This window comes from Brienomyrus brachyistius, chromosome 15, assembly GCF_023856365.1.
Source record: "Brienomyrus brachyistius isolate T26 chromosome 15, BBRACH_0.4, whole genome shotgun sequence".
In the NCBI taxonomy this organism is placed as follows: domain Eukaryota; kingdom Metazoa; phylum Chordata; class Actinopteri; order Osteoglossiformes; family Mormyridae; genus Brienomyrus; species Brienomyrus brachyistius.
Genome location: NC_064547.1, coordinates 13,320,573 through 13,341,112, shown reverse-complemented (window position 1 = coordinate 13,341,112; position 20,540 = coordinate 13,320,573). Strand labels below are relative to the sequence as shown.

Here is a 20,540-nt window from a genome sequence, read left to right as displayed (position 1 = left end):
ATTGGCAATTTAGCAACGCCAAGTCATCTAACCACGTTTCTGGACGGCATCAGGAAACTCATGCAGACATAGCACCATGTTCTTCTGCTATACAAGATGCATACCTGTTCACAGGAGGAGAGAAGAGTAAGATCCACAAAAGCCTTGCAGTTCTCTCTCTGTAGGAGGTCTGCAGTCTCTGCAGCCAGAAGGCTGCCGTACATGAGGTTTGCATAGTAAACAACACTGGCGATGATGATGGTGACCTAGGTAAAGACATGATACTGGTTACTTTTCCCATTGTGCCTGAATAAGCTCTAGTTTATATACATACATACAGGCACACTTGATTAATCGTCTTTCCTTTTATACAAATCTCAAGGAGAAAATTCTCCATAGCTAATGTATAAACAACATATTTTGGAAGCAATTTATATATCACACAAGATGGTTCCACATAAACATGGACTGCTTGACATCAGGGGAATATAATGGATAGGGGGGGCTGAGTCTTTTCTGGGGTGGGGGGGGGCTGATGGAAAACTATTTATGACTTAAGCCAGGCCCCCCTGAAATAGGCCTAATGACGCCCTTGTTCAACACCTTACATAATTGCCTTGTTTCTAAGCCACACAGTTTAATAAAAGACCTGCATCTGACAGCTGGATTCAAAATAAGACAAAAATGCACAACAAAATGAATGTCAAATGGGATTTTGCTGGGATAATCGCTTTACAGAGGTCCCTCTCACCTCCAGCCAATTCCAGGCCTCCTTCCAGTACGACGCAAGCCCTGTCTGAATCTTGGCCCATGCTTGGACGCACAGCTGAAGGGACGTGAGAAGCAGGAAGAAGAACTGTGTAACAAGGGATAGAAAGCGATGAGACGTGAGAGATCCTGTATAGCAGGGTTCTCAAATTGCGGTTCTGAAGTGCCACACCTACTAAACCTGGTAAACAGCTGAATAAGGATTCCTGCCCTCTAGAACCACAATCAGGGAACCCTGCTTTATCAGGCCAATGTAGTTTGCCACAGTGTCACACTCAAAAAAACAGGCCTTCCAGTGCATCATGTGTTTTAATAATGTTTATCAGTGAGAATAATAATTATGACAATGATATCTATGCAAGACAGCACATACAGCACATGCTAACTCCCTGTTTTTGAGTATTGTAAATATTAAAGAAGGGATTACATAATTCCATAGCTTGGATTTATTTTTTTACTTAACCATTTATTGATCTGTATATTTATTGTAAGTCCTTTATGTTCATGTCTTGTGATTGGCTGACTCCTTCACAGCAGTGTGTTTGTACTGTGCTATTTTTTATTTTTTTTTAGATCTGATAAATGAGTAAACAGTGTGGTCACCGGTGTCTCCTTGTGTGAATAACTTCCTTCTAAGCCATGTTTTGTGTCCTTTGCTCACCTCACACGCCATGACAGCGTAGTCAACGGCACCAGCGGTCCGATGCACCTGCGCAGAGTAAACAGACATGGACGGCAACAGGACCCCCGGGACGGGCTGCTCGGCCCGCAGGGACACGCCAGTGAACAGTCCAGTGGGGGGGCTGAAGAGGGCGAAGCGGATGGTCACCTCTCGCGTTCGTTGGTTCAGCCAGTCCCTGGGCCGCAGCGACTGCAGACTGCCTGACACTGCAGACCTGTACCATGTACATCCGACACACATGCTTAACCACAGAGGGCCACGCTGAAAGCCACCTGAAAGTCAGAACTGAGAGATTGAGGGAAATCCTCTACTCCCAGGCTGTTCACACTCTGGACAAGGAGTGTCGTAGCTAATTTCACTTCTACTCACTTTTACCAACCCACTGTCATCGCACAACTTTTCTGAGTACGAATATACTGCTCTATATTTTTGTCTAGTTTGCAGTCATTTTATCGTTCTCATTTCTGTTATTTTATTCTTATCTTTTTATACTATTCTGTTTTAACTTTGTATTGCCTATTTCCTCAAGCACAATCCAGCAAGCAGATGGAAAATTATTTCACTACACAGCACAGTGTGTGACTGTAACAAATAAAAATTGAATTAAAGTAGTTCCTGGGTTTATTTAATGTAGATCCCCTATCTTCCAATTTTTACAGGGGCCCAAAATCGTACAAGTGCCATTTCCTTCAGAGTCAACCAACGTAACAGCAGGCTTATTAGGAATTGCATATGAAAAAAAAAATGCTTTAAAAATGATTTCTTCCTGCCCTTCAGAACACAATTGCTAGTTGGCTGTGTTTGTTTTTCTTTTCAGATTTATCTGACGACATTGATGCTGTAATACAAAGATGGAGAAACTCCGGCGTGCATAGATATACATCACATTTATGGCGTCATGTCCCACCGGAATAGAATGGAAACACAGGAAATTTCAGTTAAGCTTTCCGGTGGAGATAAACAACCCTAACGCACAAAACTTGTTGAAGTTGAATTTAGAAGGTCATTTAGACCTCCATCACAAAATACAGTAGAACAATTCTATTTTTAGCAGCATTTATAATCGTTCACAGGGCTCTTTGTTCCCATAACGGTAATAAAACAGTGAATTTTCGCTGAACTGATTGGTCTGTTTGTTGCAGAGTGGCAATACTCTTGTGATTTGTTACTGAGAACTGCAATTCCATGAACCGTTACACGGACATAATTGATTGTGCATGTGGAGTTTATTGTAAGTGGAGTGTTTACTGGTCAGTAAAGAGTTGGGCTGACCTCGTACGACCCAGGGTGACTTGGCTTCCTCCTTCCTTGCTACTGCTCCCACATCGTTGGTCACTCCGAGTGAGGAGAGGCTGGGAGAAAGACTCTGACCGGCCCTGGACCTCAGGAACCAGGCCCTGTGCAGAGATGGATGTCTGTGGGCAGTAGATCAGAGACCACCCTTCTTCTGTTCCCCGTACCTTTTAGCCATCATCACCATAAACTCCCAAGTAAATTTTAACAAAAAAAAAACAACCTACTTTTCTGGCTGGAGTATCATAAATGCTTTAAATGATTATTTTGTCTACTTTCTTAGAAGTCCCATTGACTTTTAATGTCTGGTTAAATTCTAATTAAAGCACTTAGGACAATTGAAAGGTCTTTAATCCAGTATGAGCTCCGACCAATAATTCAATAATGTTACTAGAACAATCTCAGTTAAATGTGGGATCTCTTTACTCAATACATCAAAGACACTGAATAAAGGAAAGATTTCTTGTGATGCTGCTGACTTGTGTTTCCCCATGAAGTCCAGGCAAGGAGGTAGTAATTCAGGCTAATTCTGGGGTGTCAACCTTTAATTGTTGGTGGGAAGTACTCATGAAAACCATTCTTTAACTTTGGATAATTAAAAATGACAACGAAATTCAAGGACGATAATCAGAGAGCACATTTTATTAACTAAATAAACTTAAAAGCTTCAAAAACAGCCCACCCACCCACATTTAGCCACAGTTTGAAATATCAGGCTGAGTTTGAAATCTCAGCAATAAATAATAATTAAGTTGAAATCTGCAGTTGTCTGGTGCAGCTGTATCCTTCGTATCTGTGTTAATGTTTATCATAGTCATTTAAACTTGGTGAGGCATGAAAACGTAACTGTAATTCTAAGTATTGCTTGGAGGTTTGACCCTGCTACCTGTAACATTGAAATGTACCTTTTCCAGTGAGTTCATGAATCACTATCGCCATCTGTTGGCAGTGAATGATACTGCTAGGGAATCTGGATATTTAGCTGCCTGTGCAAGTAAAAAAGGACCGCAAGAAGAAGAGGTTTTTCAAGGTTTTTCATGAGCTTACCCTGCACGCTGACTGGTCTGCGACCTCCTTTTTTTCAAGGACCGGCTGTCCAATGAGAATGCACGTCCCGTAGACTGCACCGGCCTGACAAACAAATTACAGCATGAATCCTGGGAGAATAAACCACACAGATATGTGCAAAAACCGCACCAGCACACAGGTCAACCAAAACGAACCAATAATCATTTACAGTACTATGCATAAGTCTTAGCCAATCAGAAAATGATGTACACGATTTTCACAATATTGTCTGAAAAAGTGTGTTAACCATTTCAAAACCTCTCCTAAGGTCACCCCCGTATGTGCAGCAACCATCCAAACACCTCAGTGACCGATTTAATATAAATCAATAAGCTGGTGGTGACATTTAATTCAGGAGGTGCCCCTGAGGTGAGGTTTGGGAACTGAATCTAGCCATCCAACAAGATATCAGGAATTTTTTGGTTATTCTTAATTTGCATATGTTCTGATGTTAAATTGTGTTTTTTGTTTTGAGCAAATATATACTTACAATCCAGATAAATAGCTTTAAACATTTCCTTTGACTGCCTAAGACTTTTATTGCATATTTTTGCATATAGATCAGATTACTTTAGTGATCCTTGGGGAAATTCTAGTGTATTCAGCAGCAAGATACATAGAACATAAATTAACATACAAAGCAAAAAAAAAAAGGACACGTCCATTCATGTAAACACACCTGACAATAACGGCAGTACTTACCTGTATTTTTGTTGAGATGTTATTATGCCATGTGTCCCAGTACAGCCCATCCAATAAGGCTGTCATACTCCAATTCCACCAGTCTTCATGTGTCCGTATTTCTTGAAAGGGGTTTCGTGCACTTCTGAATTTTCAACACACACAATCTTTTTCTTTTCGCAGAAGTGAAAACACCACAGTTGATCTTTTCTGTGTACCAGGGCTGTGCAGAGACTTTGTGAGAGGGTGGTGCCCAACATTTAAAATGGGGGCACTCAGTTCACATTAAATAGTTTTGGCAAAACAGGCTGGGGCTCAGGCTCCCCAGACCCTCCTTTTCACACATACCTACTGAGCACCAGTGCAGACTGAGGCATAAAACTGAACCTGACTGCATTTACATTTTAACCAGAAAGTCAGTGGTGTGTTGACTTACTTCGTGAATGCAGTTCTGACGGCTTGGTTTAGCTGGTAATGGTGGCTACAAGGTTTCCCATAAGTCATGAACAAGGCTAGGGAAAAGGTGACCACGTACAACACAACCTCCCTGTGGATGGTAAAATGATTTTAGTTTCTGCTCACGGGAATCACCCAGAAGGGAGTGATGTTTAGAAAGGACGACATGCATCGCGAGAGCAGAGTGACATGTAGGGCGACACCTGAAGGCCTTGTGGAGGAGCGTCTGCTTGCGGATCCGATTCCGCGCGCGTCTCAGCTCTGCTGGAGTGGGTGGCCGTGCCAGGCGCAGATGCCGGACTCTGCGACGGGCTGTCAGCACCTGGGGTCACACGGGCCCCGATCAGGGCAACAACCAATCAAACGGTTGCAGGCAGGACACTTTTTTCCACTTCTAGTGGAAACCTTCTTGGCGCTCATGCTGTAGGACCGGTGCTTAATTAGCGAACTCCCGGAGCTCCTGAAGAGCACAGAGACCTACTGCGACCACCGTTAAGTGGGAAGCCACTGCACACCGACTTTGAAGGACGTCTCACACACAAACAAGTCTTTAACAACTATAATGTGCTATTAATTACTTAAATGAGTCACAATGCAATTTGTATTGCCTATGAACATTTCTATCAACATCTGTTACTTACGTCAAACTGTAAGTAGTACTTACTTAATACCCTATGAGATGAGTACAATATTTCAGTGTCCAGAAAGTACTTGTATTTTTCTGCCCACGCATGGTTCCATTTTTCACTTTCAGATCAAAAGCCAGATAAGTGAAATATACAAATTTGGGCGGATGTATGTAAAAAAAACTATACAACACAATCAATGATATAAATATACATTTCTTTAGTTCAATTTGTATTTATTTCAAAGTTTTGACTCAAATTAATTTTAAGTATAGTGGGTGTTGAGGTTGAGGTGTCAGACTACAGACTGCTCTGAACCAGCACAAATTTAGCACTGTGTAGGATCCGTACTCAAATTAGGTACCGGCAAGCAATAACTGAACATTAGACCATGTTAGATTTAATAAGTCCGAATGATTGATGACAAATAGAGACAAAAAAATTGCAGTAGTTTTTGAGATATGTCTGTTGGGGTCCCTCCTGACCCAGGGAGTGGGGTCCACCATTGATTGTAGGATTTTTGTAGGTTTCTGTGGAAAACTAAGGGAGAAATTGACCAATATTTTTGGCCAAACTGTTGACTTGACTTTCAGTGTGATTTTTGAAAGTAATAATGATACGACATAGAATATTTCTTCTTTTTTCAGCCTTTTTCTTTTCATGAAAAAAAAATGTTTAAATGGGACATTAATGGACTAAGGCATGAAAAGCTGCATTTGAAGTGTTTGGGGCTAGTTTTCACACTTTTCTCCAGTCAATGCGCTTACCTGCTGGTATCTTCTCTAATTCAAAGTCCACCCAAGTATGGAAGATCACTGACACTATGGGGAAGGGCTGGTTAACATTACCCTGTCAAAGTGAGTAGCTCCATCCTGATGGTGACAACAGAGGCCAAACAGGCAGCTATCTGAGGGGATGCCTCCATTCTGGTGCCAGCCATGGAGCATCCCTGCCACTGCCTTGGCCTCTTGAGGGCAGCTGTGGGGGAAGCAGCGCCCCCTATACCTTAAGGCCACCACTGCGGCACTGATGAGTATCTAAGGCAAACAGAGTTCAACTATCATAAAGATTACTGTAATCACAGGACGAGTAATTACAAATATGAAAGACGTTTGGAGTTTACATCCTGTAAACACGAGCCACAAAGTAAACAGAAAGGCATCTGGTGTCATCTGGCAATTCATACTATTCATAAAAACTCTGTAGTTTTGTGGAAACGCTGCAGTTTTGTTGTACTTCATTCAAATTGGACAAATTAAGGTAATTCGATTTGAGGCCATGGCAGAAATACCAGGAGTGGCTGGAGAACACAGGCACAGACGAGAACGGAGGAGCAGAGCGCGTGGGCCCACAGGAAGCTGTTCTCCGGGCTGAACCTGGAGGGGGAGGTGAAACACAGCGTCACCTGACTGCGAACTGGTCAGAATAACAGTGACTGTCATAACAATGGCAACCTGTCATGGCATAAATGAGTATTCTGGACAAAGTTTTTAATTAAAATTTCTTCAGTAAAAAATCTCAGATATGAAAATGGGTAAAAATATTTAAGCCATATTTTGTATAAGTTCCAGCAGGGGAGCCTTAAAGAAGCGGAAGTCAGAACAACCCCTACAAAATCTGGAGCGCGCTCGGTTGGGGGTCCAATATGCTGTAATAAGGCCCAAAATCTCTTGTGGCACCAGTGGTACCAGCCAAGAAATTGCATGTAAATTTGAAACCGCAGAAATCACTTTGGGTTAAAGTGGCAGCCAAGAAACGTAAGGCAAGGCTGGGCTGCATCGGATTAAAACATCTGCCAAACAGCAGTAAAGACCACAAATAAGCATGTTTCCTTACTTTATTCCCAGGGCTAGAGTGGTAATCATGCAGACTAAACACAGAGACAAGCACAAGGCCCAGGCGAGGTAGTAACAGCAAGGGGGCGCCACTGAGATGCTGCTGCCCCCAGAGTCTGGTTCTCCGAGAACATAAGCTGTGGGAACATGAGCGGGGGCTTCAGGTAAAGCGATCGGTTTACATCACACAGTGCACACTTGATTGATTATAATAATCATCCACCTACACTCCGACCAAATGTTCCATAAAGCATCACAGTTACTCTGGAGCCCAGCAAGAGGAAATACGGGTACCACATGAAGAACATGTGAAACCCACACACACACTACTGTAAAATGTACATTTTACAACATAAATTATAATCAATCATTTAGTTTCCTATTTTACTTCCACTTTCATTTTTAACTAAAAGTATAAAATGAAAATGCTACCCACCATACCACAATGCCCCCCCCCCTTTTATTCAATTATATCAACACATAAACATGAATTGCAATAAACAAAAAATTTACTGTCACTTTAGTTTGACATTCATTTTCCATTTTTTTACTGCCCCACATACAGTCTAGTCTACTTTAGCCAATATAATATTCAACATGTCATTGGTTCTTTTGAGGACCATCTAAGAACATATCAAGCTCCCCATGTACCAGTGGAAAGGTTGGCAAGGGGAGTGGGGGTGACAGATAAAGCTATCATAGCAGTCATACCCTTCCAATTTACCACCATTATAACCGACACTGTAATACACTGATACCTTTGTGTGCCACTAGAGGGCCCCCCACATACTGCCAGAGCATGTGTACCATTGTGTTTTATGTATTTTCTGACCACACTAGATGCTGCTCTTGGATTACTTTGGGACATGCTTTGAGCTCTTGTTTGTACAGAGAGCACCATCTAGTAATATCAGAAAATACAGCCAATGGTTCAAGCATTGATTTGGCCATCACCAGAAAAATTATATATGGGCAACGTAGGTCTCCAAGGAATAAAAACAAGTCTTCATAGGTACCTGTAGAACTCTTAGGTCGGTCTTCACATCTTCTCCATTTGACATCATCTTTCAGCATTCTGATGTGATCACTTTGGCTCCTCTGATCAAATCTAAACTCAGACCTCTTTTTACCACAAGGAAGTGGCATCAGGCCAGGCAACTGGAAATCCTGTACTCCATGCTGCGGAGAAACAGGCCAGCTGCTTAGTTTCGTAATTTACTTTTAGGGTGCAAGCATTAAACACTGCTTAAAAGTTAAGTCTGGTAGTGATGGACAAACAAAGCTTCATGAACCATTAGTTGTATTTTTTACCCCACTAGATGGTGCTCTTGGTTTACTATGGAACATGCTTTGAGCCCTTTTATGAACAGAGAGGAGAGTACAGCAAAAATACAGCAAATGGCTCATGAAGCTTCATTTGGACATCACTGAAGTCTGGACTATATCTAACTTACTGCATATTTATTTCTTTGCATGACTCGTGCACACTGCTGATGGTGGTGCAAGGACAGACATGAGTCATCAGTTCCGGCATCTTCTAGGAGGTCATCACTATGCGCTAAACACAGCAGGTGTCATCAAAACAGTAACCAACTCCAGTGACAATGTTGAAATATTGAAAATCAGTATACGCAGCTATTACTATACATTGACCAATAACTACCTTCCACCGAGTAAACACTGAGTGGTCTACATTTGTGCTTCACCACGGAAGTCTCCTTGCGGCTTGTTTCCTGTGTAAAACATACAAGACAACAACAAAATTTTCCATATTTGGCTCTATATTATGGAGAATACATTAGAAGACAGTTCCGATAAAGTACTTGTTCTTTGAAAACAAGTACTTGTTTTCTCAGCAACAAAACAAAAGGATGTTTAGTGCCATGGATATAATGGATGAGTATGATGCACTAACCTTACTGAGACGGAATAACAGGGACAGCAGCAACCCCACAGGCAGCACCATCAGCGTACTGAACACTCCCATTGTTAGGGATGCAGCAAATGTATGGAGGAGTCCCAGTTCAGCTCTGTGCTGTGGTACAGAATCGTATCATTACATACAGTATATGCCTACATGCATTAAGCAGCCCTTTTATCAAGTAAACCTGGTTAGTACTGAGTAGGGCCGCCTGTTGCCTCCAGAAACTGTTCAGAAGCCACTCTGCAGGCACATCCAAGGAGGTTGGCCGTTTAAGAAGCTGGAACTACCACTGGAACAATCACACCACACTGACAATCATTTAGATTAGGTGTCTCAACCATAATAATTTGTAGTCAAAGAGTAGCTGAACCTCTTGATCCTGTTTGCCTGCTGTATGCATTCAGTTGCGGACACATGATTAGCTTTTGGGAATAGCAGGCTATTTGCACTAATGAGCAGGTGTTCCTGACAAACTGGCCACTGACTGTGTATTCTCTTTGTGAGAATACTGTGAGCATTATAATACTCACTACTTCGAGTATTACAATATTTCAGTAGAATAACATAGAGATCTCTCCCGGATAAAATGGCACACTTTACTATGGTTGTCATGCCCTGCTCGTCGGCTCCTCCTGTGTGCCACGCCCCCTGCTTACCCACGTGTGTTTCCCGTATTGTACCCAGCTGTGTCTGCTTATTTTCAATCAGTCCTGTGTATTTCAGTCTGTGTCTTACCCGAGTCCTTTGTCCGTCATTGATGTTAGTCAGTGTCTGATGTCTCCTTCCCCGATTCCTGTTAATAAATCCCCGTTTGCCCCGAATCCTGCCTGCTTGCTTCCTGATTCCCCGCTTGCCCACACGGTCGCTGCTCTGCCCGCGATCACCCGTGACAATGGTATTTTGCCAACATATACCAAAATCATAATCAAAAGGTTTTTAAGTTTAATAAATGCATGAAATGGTCCTTGCAAAGCCCTTATTTAATGTTACATTTAGCAGTTGGGTCTAGTTGAAGTCTATATGACTTCATTATAAAAAGCATCTTCAACACAGCTTACAGATATTGCACCAAAGTGAACAAAATGTCAGAGAGAAAATGAAAAGCAACACAGTGGGAAAATGAGTGAGAGGTGATCCCCCAGGGGGCGCTGTGTGGCTTAGCGGGATAGTCACACCTCCATTGGGGCCCTGAGCAATAGCCGTTAATCCCCCCCAAAATGTTCCAGGGGTGTGGGATAAATGTCATGACCCTGTGCTTAGACTCCAAGCTTCGCTTTCAACTGTATGTGTGTGTGTGTGTATGAGTGCGTGTGTGCGAAAAGCAGCATTCCGGCGTTTGTAAAGAAGGGAAAATGAAAGGTGCATGCCTGCCCCACCTGGCCGCTCTGCAGGGACACGAGGACGGCGTTGGCGCAGGCGTAGCCCAGCGCCAGCAGCAGGCAAACGGCAAGGCGCTGTGTGCGGGTGAAGAGGCTGTGCGGAGGGCGGCTGCACACCGACGTCCAGCAGTGGAAGTCCTCCAGATACTCTGTCAGCTTGCAGTACAGGAGCTGAGAGGCAGACGTGGGCAGGTGACGCTCAGGCTCTCTGTGAAGCTGTACCTCATTCGCGGGGGGATTCCCTGTAGCTACGTCGTGTTTCCACAGCTGCTGGTGAGTTCATACTGTCATCCATCAAGCGGGTCTCTGACCTTATTTACTGTGAAAGCTGCTTCTGCAAAGTAAATAATCTGGGGTGCGATGTGTTTGATATTATATTTGATAATATCAACCTGAGTGTATTTGGGGGGTAGAAGAAGCCAATGTAAAAGTTGTCGACCTGTGACAACAGTAATGCAATTTGGATAGTGCAAGATCATGGAAAGTGAAATTCTTTGTAGTGCCCTAATGTATGTACATGTGTGTTAGCAAAATAAAAAAGAAAAATAAAATAATAGTTTAAAGACACATTTCTAATAAGTTATGGGATCTATTCATTGGCCTCCAACTAGTAGCTAGCGAAGAAAGCATTGGTGAGCATTGATCAAAGTTGGTCAATCCTATAGGCGACACCTGCGTACTGCCTAGGGTGCCGAATTCTGAGGGGGAGCCGACTTTCCAGCCAATGTCACTTTGCCCTGGATGGGGGGGCACTGACAGTGATGCTTGCCTGGGGTGACACATTGCCTAGGATCAGACTTGCCACTGATGTAGATGGATGTTTTCCTGGAGTGGTTTGTTTCATAGAGAAAACTACAGGGTCCTCCTGAGTCAGCAACTGGGATACTTCTGCTTCCAGGTTCTTGTCCTTCATCCTAGCTGCTGGGCAGTTTCATGCTCACATGTAAACAGTCGACACCCACCTTTCTGAATCCCAGTCCTCCAATCAGGGCTCTCAGCTCTCTCTCCACCCGCCCATCGCCCTCATCCACGGCCAACCAGCACTCTCCAGGAAAGAACCAGCTGTCGCCCCCCAGCAGGTTCCTCACGATCACATGGCTGACGTACCAACTGGGGGAGGGGCCCCCGCAGTCATGCCACAAGTGGACCTTCCAGATGGGGCCCAGGCTCTCAGGGATGCTGAGGGACACAAGGATTGACATGGAGATATATCTTCATTAGTTCAAGCAACAGCTCAAAGTTACATGGGAAGTCGGCTCTCTTAGAGCAAATCCATCAGTCACAGAAAGTCTAAGTGGCCTAAACCACAGTTGAAAAAGAGGCGGTAGTGAGATGTTTGGACAAGATGATAGAGCACCTCAATATGAATGTGTGCCTGGAGTTACGGGTGAACAGGAGCCTTCCAGGGCTGTGGAGCTCCCTGGTCTGGGAGATGCCATTCTCACCATGCAGGACAACATAAACCTGTGGAGTGGGTTAATACATGCAGCCAAATCATGCCATCTTCATACTGGCTAACAGTCTCATCATTTCACAGTGACCTGCCGTTCACATGCCATGTGATTAAGGGTGTTTTTCCACTGCACCAGGTACCAAACTTTTGGTACTTCAAGTTGTTCGTTTTGCACAGGCATAAAAACTTGCGTCGGTGCCGAATGACTTCACAGCACGAGGTGGGGTTTTTTTGTACTGAATTTGGAAAATGGCTGCAGTATACATGGTCTGGTGATGTGCAATATTAATACAAACATCGCATGTTATGCACATCCAATTCTTACATCGCTAGTCAGCTATATTAAAAAAAGGCTCGTTCTTACTTTCAATTCTGTACGGATATTGTAACGCGGGGGTTAAAGTTTCGCTAAAATATTTTTGCTGTCATAGAAAAAAACTTTGCAATTTTAATTGACTATAAAGAGCCACAGTCACAGAGTACTGAAGTGGTTTGTCAAAAATCTGGGTCTGGATTTTCCACCTCTGAACCCAGATTAGTTAATCCAATAGGACTCAAGGTTATGTGAATACTGGATCAACTGTGCTTGTTTATCCACTTAAGATATTTTATGAGGCCGAATGTGCATGACTGCGGCTGACGTTTCAGATGACCAACCTTAGCTGTCATAACGGGCCTGGATCGGAAGCCAGTATCGACTATCACAGCATACAGCTGCTTGTCTGATGGAATGTTCTCCTGCAGCTGGACTGGGCCCTGGTTCTCCTCACCGTGGACATCAGCCCACTTACAGATGACTGCTGCCAGAACGTAGGTGGTCAGCAAGACAGCCATCACACTGCAGAGGGTCAGGTTATCGGGTAGGCTGCAGAAGGCAGGGGTGGATCGCCATGGTTACTGGGGATGCCATTATGAAGTGATGCTGGGCTCCAAGCTTGAAAGACGCCTTCACCCACCTTACAAACTGATCCACATCGGTAAATTCCTGACGGCTCAGCATCTTGCGGTATGTGGCGGCAAACGGTGCCAGGTGACTGCAGCTACAAGGCAACAATTTCACATTTGGTATGTAAAACACAAAAGCATCACATTTTTGGTGAATTTAAGACCCTTTCAAATTGTTCTTGTTGTAAAGATAGTTAATAGTGTGTTTGTCATTGGGCCAGAAATCTCTTGGTAGCTTTTTAATAATCGGAAATTATCTACCTTTATTTATTCATGGTTTTTACTGTTATCCCCAGTTATTTGCTTTATGCATTTTACTGTATAATGCACCTATATAAGTAGTTTCTCTTAATATACAACTAACATATTCTTTGGTACAGGACACAGAACAATCACCTTCCAGTAGTTCTGATCTCATGCACAGAGCAAACTAAAACTAAACCTGCTCCCCCTCTAGAACAGTGTCTCCCAATCCAGTCCTCAGGGACCCACAGTCTGTCCATGTTTTTGCTCCCTCCGAGCTCCCTGCCAGACAGACTGAGAGGGAGCAAAAATGTGGACTGTCTGTGCGTCTCCAAGGATGGGATTGGGAAATACTGCTCTAGGAAGCTTCTCGAAAGAGGTTAATATTTTCTGAACATCTTCTTGTCCACTGCCAGGTTTTCCATGCCATGATTAATGTCTGATGCTCAGTCACATGCACCTAAATTAACCTCCTTTGTTGACACTGGAAACCTTCTTCACCTCAACTGTCCAGTTTGTTCAGAGGTACCTGCAATTGAACCGGCTGGAATCTCCCTGTAGAGGAGTGCATCCCTCCCTTTTCCACATCCTGACTCCATCCCAGGAGAGGCACTGTATAGATCCTATGCTCAGGGAGTAGTTCACAGCACTGGCTATATATTTATTCCTGGGAGTCTGGTTGTAGTTTGCATTGAGCAGAGCCAAATAAGCGCTGCCTGGATCTGCACAAACATGAATGTAGATGCATATATTAAATACTCGCAGTTATATTAATACAGACCACATGAAGTGCCTACTCAACCTCCAAAAATAAGATTTCATTAAAGAAACATAATACTGTAAAATAAAAGAGAAACAAACCACTGAGACTAGAGGGTGGCAGGAAAAAGTGAACGGTGTCTTCTTCCCAGTGGAAAACTTTCTTAACCTTATATAAGGTTGGAGTTGGCTTCTCAAGCATCCTGCACAAACAAGGAGAAATGCAGTCTGTCACATATCGGTCACATGACCCGGGTTCCGCTGTTGTTTTGCCGTTCATGAGTCCCAGCTTCATGCGCTGACAATTTTCCCATATCCAAGTATGAAAATAGGAGTTTCTAAATAGAAGGATTTTAGGCATTTTGCCTTATAAGCCATTTCAGGAATCTCACCCACCTGAGGAGAAGCAGGATTGGAAATGTCTGGTTAGCTGGCCTGGTCAGCTTCACGGTGATCTCTACTGCCTCCTGCAGGGTCTCCGCTGTAATGTTAAACTGGTGGATGTTCATTTGAGTGCGTTGCAAAGAAAATTCTAAATCAGCGGTCTGCTGTTGGGGGTGGGAGTGGTGGGGGTTTAGGACATGTCTGATGACTGCGGAGGCCAACATACGACAAGAATGATAAATGATTGTAGACTTAAATTCTAAATGAAGTGGAGCTTGTTGAATAAGCCATTTCTAAAAGTATCTATTTTGGTATTTCGGTGATTCGGCAGACTGCTGTGCGAAGCTATAGCACCTGACCTCCTTTTTTTTAGCTAGATATTCTCTCTGAATCTAGGATATGAGCCTCTCTCGCTCGCTCATGGGTGCAACCCTTGGGTGTCACCAGGCTTTAAATTAGCAGCCCTTTGTTAGCAAACATAGATCCTTAACCTGCTTTTTTATAGAACAAAGCTAGGGGAAAAAAACACTTGGCGTGAGGGTGCGTTTCCTAAAATAAAATTAAATAAAGCTGCAGAAATCATGTGCTATTAGCAGCATTTTTGCACTATGTGTATTCATTCATTAATTTTTTACTTTTATGTTTGTTACTGATTTCTCTTTATGTATTTATTGTCTCTTTCGTTATACTTTGTTGTAATTCTTACTGTGATACTGAACAGAGGATTTTTTCTCTATGGGGATCAATAAAGATCCATTAAATGTTCTGTGTTTCCCAGGCAGATCGGCTCGGCACGTGACGTACTCTTTGGTCTGCTTTCTGAAACTCGATGTTGACTGGTGCCGAAAGGGAGCGCACTTTGACCTCTCTCCTTGTGGTGCAGTTGTACAAAGTCAGATCCACAACGTCCCCATTTATCTGCAACAAATCGGCATTTGTATCCAGCAGGTGTCTGTCCTCACATTCGACCAAAATTCTTACTATGAGAGCTGACTCTGAGGCCATATTATACCCCAGCCATATATTTTGACTCATCCACTTGTGGGGACCGTGAAGCAAAATAAATTAAAATCATCGTAGAAAAACATTTGGCATCCCACCTGTATAGGAGCTGTACCCCAAAAGTACGGGTTCGAGTTGAAGAACATCAGCTGACTGATGACACAACCCCTGCTTTGGTCAGAACTAAGTGCAATACGCCTATTGACATCTGTATCCAACGTGTTGGGAAGGTACAGCTTGGTCAGTCTGACGCTAATGACCGTGTTCTGGAACCTTCCATGCCGCTGTGTCCTCAGCTCCATCCATCTGGTGCTTAACGTGTGCTGTGACACTTTGCTGAATAGGACATACTTCTACAAATAGATAAGGAAGCAAACTAATTGACAATGGGCTTAGCAAATTGTTAGTGGGGTAGTGGTTAGCATTGCTGCCTTCCACACAGTTAACTGGGGTTCGATTCTCAACCAACACAACAGAATTAATGAAGCATTTCACTGAACAGGAGTACATTTATGTATGTAACAAATAAAACTTAAAACTATGAGATAAAAACCATCAATACGGAAAATACAGTACTGATCAGGAACATTTGTAGGGAGAGTTTAAGCGAAAAAAAATCTGTTCTCGGATATATATATACATATACACACACACACACACACACACGACTGTTTGACTTTTGGCTTGTATCTGCTATAACAAGAGTATCCAGAATGCACTGCTGATTCTACGTATTCCAAGCCTCATGTGGGCAGGTGTGCTATTCTCACCAGCAGCAGGTCACGGGCTGTGCGAATGCCATCCAGCGTCAAATAGATGGCATCCTCTGAGAAGTTAGCAGAGGTCTTCAGAACGCAAGACAACAAGGACACCAGCGAGTGGACTGCTACCTCTTCCAGGAGGTACGTGACTGGCATAGCGGGCTCACAGAACTGGGTCGATAAGCTCTGAACGAACCTCATCACGAGTCTGGCATTTTCGACAGTCACCTCAAGTCACAAAAGCACACAGAAAACAGCAATAACCTATTTAAAAACTTAAATCATTTAGTGTATGCTTTCTCTATGGACAACGGTTAAACATTCAATATGCCTGTGGTAAGACTAACAGAATTAAATTACAGTAATGCTGTACTTTTCCTGGATAATGCTCATTCATATGTAAAGAAAGGACTTACTTGGCTGGCAACACTCAGAATATCTTTCAGTATGTGGATGCTATCTATCATTTCTGCCTGAAAGGCAACAGGAGAAAATTTGTAATACACACATTTTTTTTTAACATTCATGGGTTTTATCACATCATGAGGAGTCAATGTCAAAAAGTCAGTCACAGATAACAGACTCTTTCGGTGCCTCATACAGGATTTAATTAGTACCTGAGAACTTCCAGGAAGGATTATACAACAGGGCTGAAATTATGAATCACAATATCCTAATCATTAGATAAAGTAGGAGCAGAAAAAAAACTTCATATTTTGATGGAAAATGATAAAACATACCCAGTAACTAGAATTTTGTTGTAAGATCCATAAGTGTTTGAGCATTTGATTTGAATGGTATGATCGGTACCTGGTTCTGGATGTGTAGCTCACAGATAGCAGATATGAGGGCACCACGGATGGTGGTTTGCAGCTCTCTGTTGGATGACATGCCTTGACTCAGGCGATTCAGCACATCAGTCAGTAAGACGACATAGTTTCGGACTAACATGCCGTTGCCCATGCGAGTCAACTTGGTGAGGTTCCTCAGACCATCTGAATAGCTAAAAAAGATCAGCAGAAAAATGTGTGATAACCCCACCAGGCTGACAAGTGAAATCTACAGAAACTGGGCGGAGTCTTACAGTTCCAGGTCTGGATGGTAGAAAGGCGATAGATTCTTCTGGAAGCTCGGTAGAACTTCAACGCTCACTGGGCATGGCCTGGCTGCAGCTCCAAACTCATTCCATACTTCGATATATATTGTAACTGTGAGAGACACACGTGTGGTAAATTTTATGGTTTTGGCTTTCAAAAAGCATAAAAAACCAAAGGTTATTTAACAGCTGTTTCTTGACTTGTTACCTTTTAATAAGCAATCAAAAGGCTTTTCATTGCCTAATGAATGTGAAGACCATTTTCCGCCTCGTTACCTTTATAGTCGTTTTCTGGCTCTCCGGGTGGAAGGTTGAAGTAGTGCTGGAAGTTTTTGCCATGGTAGAGAGTCCTCTTTGGATATCTGCCAGCACTGTAGCTGTACTTATAAAGGAGATCCTGAAGGGCAGGGGGTAGGCATCAAGCCAACCATAGAGCAAGGTCATGAAACAATAAAGGTGGGTAAGTGCCCATTTAGCAGATTAGAATTAGAATTTAGAATTCAGTGGTGATTGCTGACACACCACAGCACACTAAGCAATCCTGCATGACCTGCAGGCTGCGGCCTTTGCTATAGCGAACCCTTTTGCAAATTATTCCAGAAGCACAGTGAATGGATGTGGAATGAGAACACTCACCGCTTTTCCTGAGGTACAGAAGACGCTGAATTCTGTGCGGATCTCATAGCCTCGGCTGGGCTGTACCTGGCATGTCATTCCGTGGGGGATGTCATTGGTAGAGAAGAAGAATTGTGTCTTGCCCAGGGGTCTGTGTCGTGAGTCTGGAAGAAAAGACGGAGAAGTGGATGACTCTCATGCACTAAGCAACTGCAAATGTGTGCCGTGAAACGACAAAAGAAACTTGCAGCGATGATAATGGTTGGTCCTCTTGAACTTTGAGAGCACAAAGTTAATTGAGACAGTAAAAACCAAAAATAATAAAGCACAAGTACTTCATAACTATATGTAAGTAGATTTATTCCAGAGTTGTACATTTACTCAGTTATTGTTATAGTACTGCACTGTTACTGGCAATGCTATATTCAAATCTGTCTTGAGTCAGTTTTAAAGGATATGTCACTTTTTTAAGATAATTAGATTTGAATGTACTTCTTACTTTTATAGAAAAAATGGTACTTTAAATCTGACAAGTTATCAGGTTAAGCAAAAATCAAGCTTCCTGATACAGACACTAACAACAGACAGGAACAAATATGTATGATTGTGTGGTTTGCAAACTTATTCATTTTACCTGCATAAAAATGTTAGCAGATTTCCAGTTAGCAGAACTAAATTTAGCAGAAGCTAATTGGTCCACTAATGGGTGTCAAAGTTAGCAGAAATGCTAATCCGCTAACAAAAAAGTTAGCTTCACTAATTAGCAGCTAGTGGATTAGCAGAACCCTTCCCACAACTGACACTGCTATATATTTCAATGATAATGCCACCATATAGGACTTACTTGCAGATACCTCCAGCATATAAAGACTCTTTGCCTTTAACATAAAAGGTTTAAATGTGATGACAGAAGAAGAAATGCCTGGATATGAAAAAAGATAAAACATAAAATTTGAATAAACACACTGAAACACATACTGTATACATACAGCCAGTGTGAAAACTGTTAAATATTTGTTATTGAACATTGTTAACTGCTGTCAGGAGAGTTTTCTACAAGAACATGTGGTCATGTGATGGACGTATCTCAATTGCTCATGGGGTATCACCTGTGAAAGTGCATGATTCAAACTCCACTGAATCAAGCTGTTGCCTCTCAAGATCCAAGAGGGTCTTTACAGCTGCAATGGGGTATCTTCTGGAGTCCATCAAGTTGTCTCCTTCATGGCCATTGGATTCCAGGACTACATCCCTATCCTTGCTGGCAATGCTTGACCCAATTTCTGAAACAGTTCATTGTGCAGAGGCAATATCAGAATCCTTCAAACTGAAACTGCAAAGCAAATATAGCTTGAAATTAAACATGGACAGGCAGCAAGCGACCTTGTATAAAACAAAAGTCTTTAGACGTACCTATATGACGGTCCCCATAGTTTTCCCAGATACCCTCCTCAATGTTCCTGAAATAACTTTCATAATCTATAAAGTATCGGAAACACAATGACAAAAGTTTAAAAGAAAGACATTCAGTTGTTTTGCACAAACATTCCTACAGGGACTTGAACCAGCAACCTGCTAGTTATGAGACCATATCCAATCCACTACCAGTACAATAGTGGTGATGGCCTTTTGTTTCTCTCAGATATAATTACACACCATGTATTGTATTCAACAGCTGCTGTAAGGCAAATAATTAAGCAATTTAAGATTTGGAAGAATAATTACAGGAGCGGTTGAAATTTGGCATCTGACTGACAGACGTTTTGCCATCTCCTGAAGATGTTTCACTAACTCCAATATCAGTATCAACATCAGGATGGGGGGGTCCTGGACAACAAAGAGGAAAAACAGTTGTATTCAAACTCATGGATCTTTTAACTTATATTAGTTAAGTGTCATCTGGTTTCAACGTCCACAGCATGTGATATAGACTGACTCATGATGCTCTCATACAAATTTAGCAAATAAAAAGGCAGGGCTCAACAAACAGTTTCAACCTTCCATGTTATCAAACCTGGAGTCCTAGGGGGCCCACAGACAGTCGTTGTTTTTACAAAATGTGGACTGTTAGGCAGGGAGCTGGGAGGGAGCAAAAATGTGGACTGTCTGTGGGTCTCTGAGGACTAGGTTGGGACACTGCCCTATATCAAACTTTAAAAGATGGCAACTTGATTTTAAAACAAACAATCTACCTTATTTTTCTTTCTATTAGGATTAAAGTCATGTAAAAAATGTAACTAGTCCTCAGATACCTGGCTGTCTAGGGTAGCTACTTTCAAAGAAAGGAGGGAAGCCAAAGTCACTGCCGCTGAATGGGTCATCGTAAGCCACACTCCCTTCCTCAGACACTGGGAACCCTGGGATGTAATCGGGAGGTATGGGAATGCTGTAGTTGCCAGGCGATGGAGGGAAGAATTCAAAATCTACAGGATGATGAATGAAGGACAGCAGCAATTCCACTTAGAAACGTTTATGAAAATATTACAGTATCAGAAACAATTTTTTCAACTAAATGCTGATACATTTAATGGAGAACTCAAAGAAAAAATATAACAGATAGTAGTAGTACTGTATATTATCACACAATCATT

General features: G+C 42.5%; 1 protein-coding gene across 1 annotated transcript in view; it reads right to left on the bottom strand.

Annotated features, from left to right (window-relative positions):
• LOC125709326 (polycystic kidney disease 1 like 1) overlaps positions 1 to 20,540 on the bottom strand; it is a 31,291-nt gene that overhangs the window by 4,939 nt on the left and 5,812 nt on the right. The window contains exons 13-48 of the mRNA XM_048977640.1: positions 20,202 to 20,372; positions 19,675 to 19,776; positions 19,363 to 19,428; positions 19,059 to 19,232; positions 18,794 to 18,871; positions 17,971 to 18,113; positions 17,611 to 17,731; positions 17,323 to 17,446; positions 17,049 to 17,241; positions 16,655 to 16,711; positions 16,248 to 16,466; positions 15,576 to 15,830; positions 15,280 to 15,393; positions 14,488 to 14,639; positions 14,194 to 14,294; positions 13,862 to 14,054; positions 13,101 to 13,184; positions 12,802 to 13,009; positions 12,049 to 12,155; positions 11,654 to 11,870; positions 10,689 to 10,862; positions 9,304 to 9,423; positions 9,052 to 9,121; positions 8,843 to 8,946; positions 8,405 to 8,567; positions 7,390 to 7,525; positions 6,845 to 6,929; positions 6,402 to 6,590; positions 5,131 to 5,249; positions 4,908 to 5,018; positions 4,493 to 4,616; positions 3,770 to 3,853; positions 2,702 to 2,826; positions 1,409 to 1,643; positions 731 to 835; positions 105 to 245 (exon numbers count right to left, since the gene is read on the bottom strand). Of these exons, the coding sequence (XP_048833597.1) occupies positions 105 to 245; positions 731 to 835; positions 1,409 to 1,643; positions 2,702 to 2,826; positions 3,770 to 3,853; positions 4,493 to 4,616; positions 4,908 to 5,018; positions 5,131 to 5,249; positions 6,402 to 6,590; positions 6,845 to 6,929; positions 7,390 to 7,525; positions 8,405 to 8,567; positions 8,843 to 8,946; positions 9,052 to 9,121; positions 9,304 to 9,423; positions 10,689 to 10,862; positions 11,654 to 11,870; positions 12,049 to 12,155; positions 12,802 to 13,009; positions 13,101 to 13,184; positions 13,862 to 14,054; positions 14,194 to 14,294; positions 14,488 to 14,639; positions 15,280 to 15,393; positions 15,576 to 15,830; positions 16,248 to 16,466; positions 16,655 to 16,711; positions 17,049 to 17,241; positions 17,323 to 17,446; positions 17,611 to 17,731; positions 17,971 to 18,113; positions 18,794 to 18,871; positions 19,059 to 19,232; positions 19,363 to 19,428; positions 19,675 to 19,776; positions 20,202 to 20,372 (4,964 nt within the window). The remainder of the gene's footprint in view (positions 1 to 104; positions 246 to 730; positions 836 to 1,408; positions 1,644 to 2,701; positions 2,827 to 3,769; positions 3,854 to 4,492; positions 4,617 to 4,907; positions 5,019 to 5,130; positions 5,250 to 6,401; positions 6,591 to 6,844; positions 6,930 to 7,389; positions 7,526 to 8,404; positions 8,568 to 8,842; positions 8,947 to 9,051; positions 9,122 to 9,303; positions 9,424 to 10,688; positions 10,863 to 11,653; positions 11,871 to 12,048; positions 12,156 to 12,801; positions 13,010 to 13,100; positions 13,185 to 13,861; positions 14,055 to 14,193; positions 14,295 to 14,487; positions 14,640 to 15,279; positions 15,394 to 15,575; positions 15,831 to 16,247; positions 16,467 to 16,654; positions 16,712 to 17,048; positions 17,242 to 17,322; positions 17,447 to 17,610; positions 17,732 to 17,970; positions 18,114 to 18,793; positions 18,872 to 19,058; positions 19,233 to 19,362; positions 19,429 to 19,674; positions 19,777 to 20,201; positions 20,373 to 20,540) is intronic.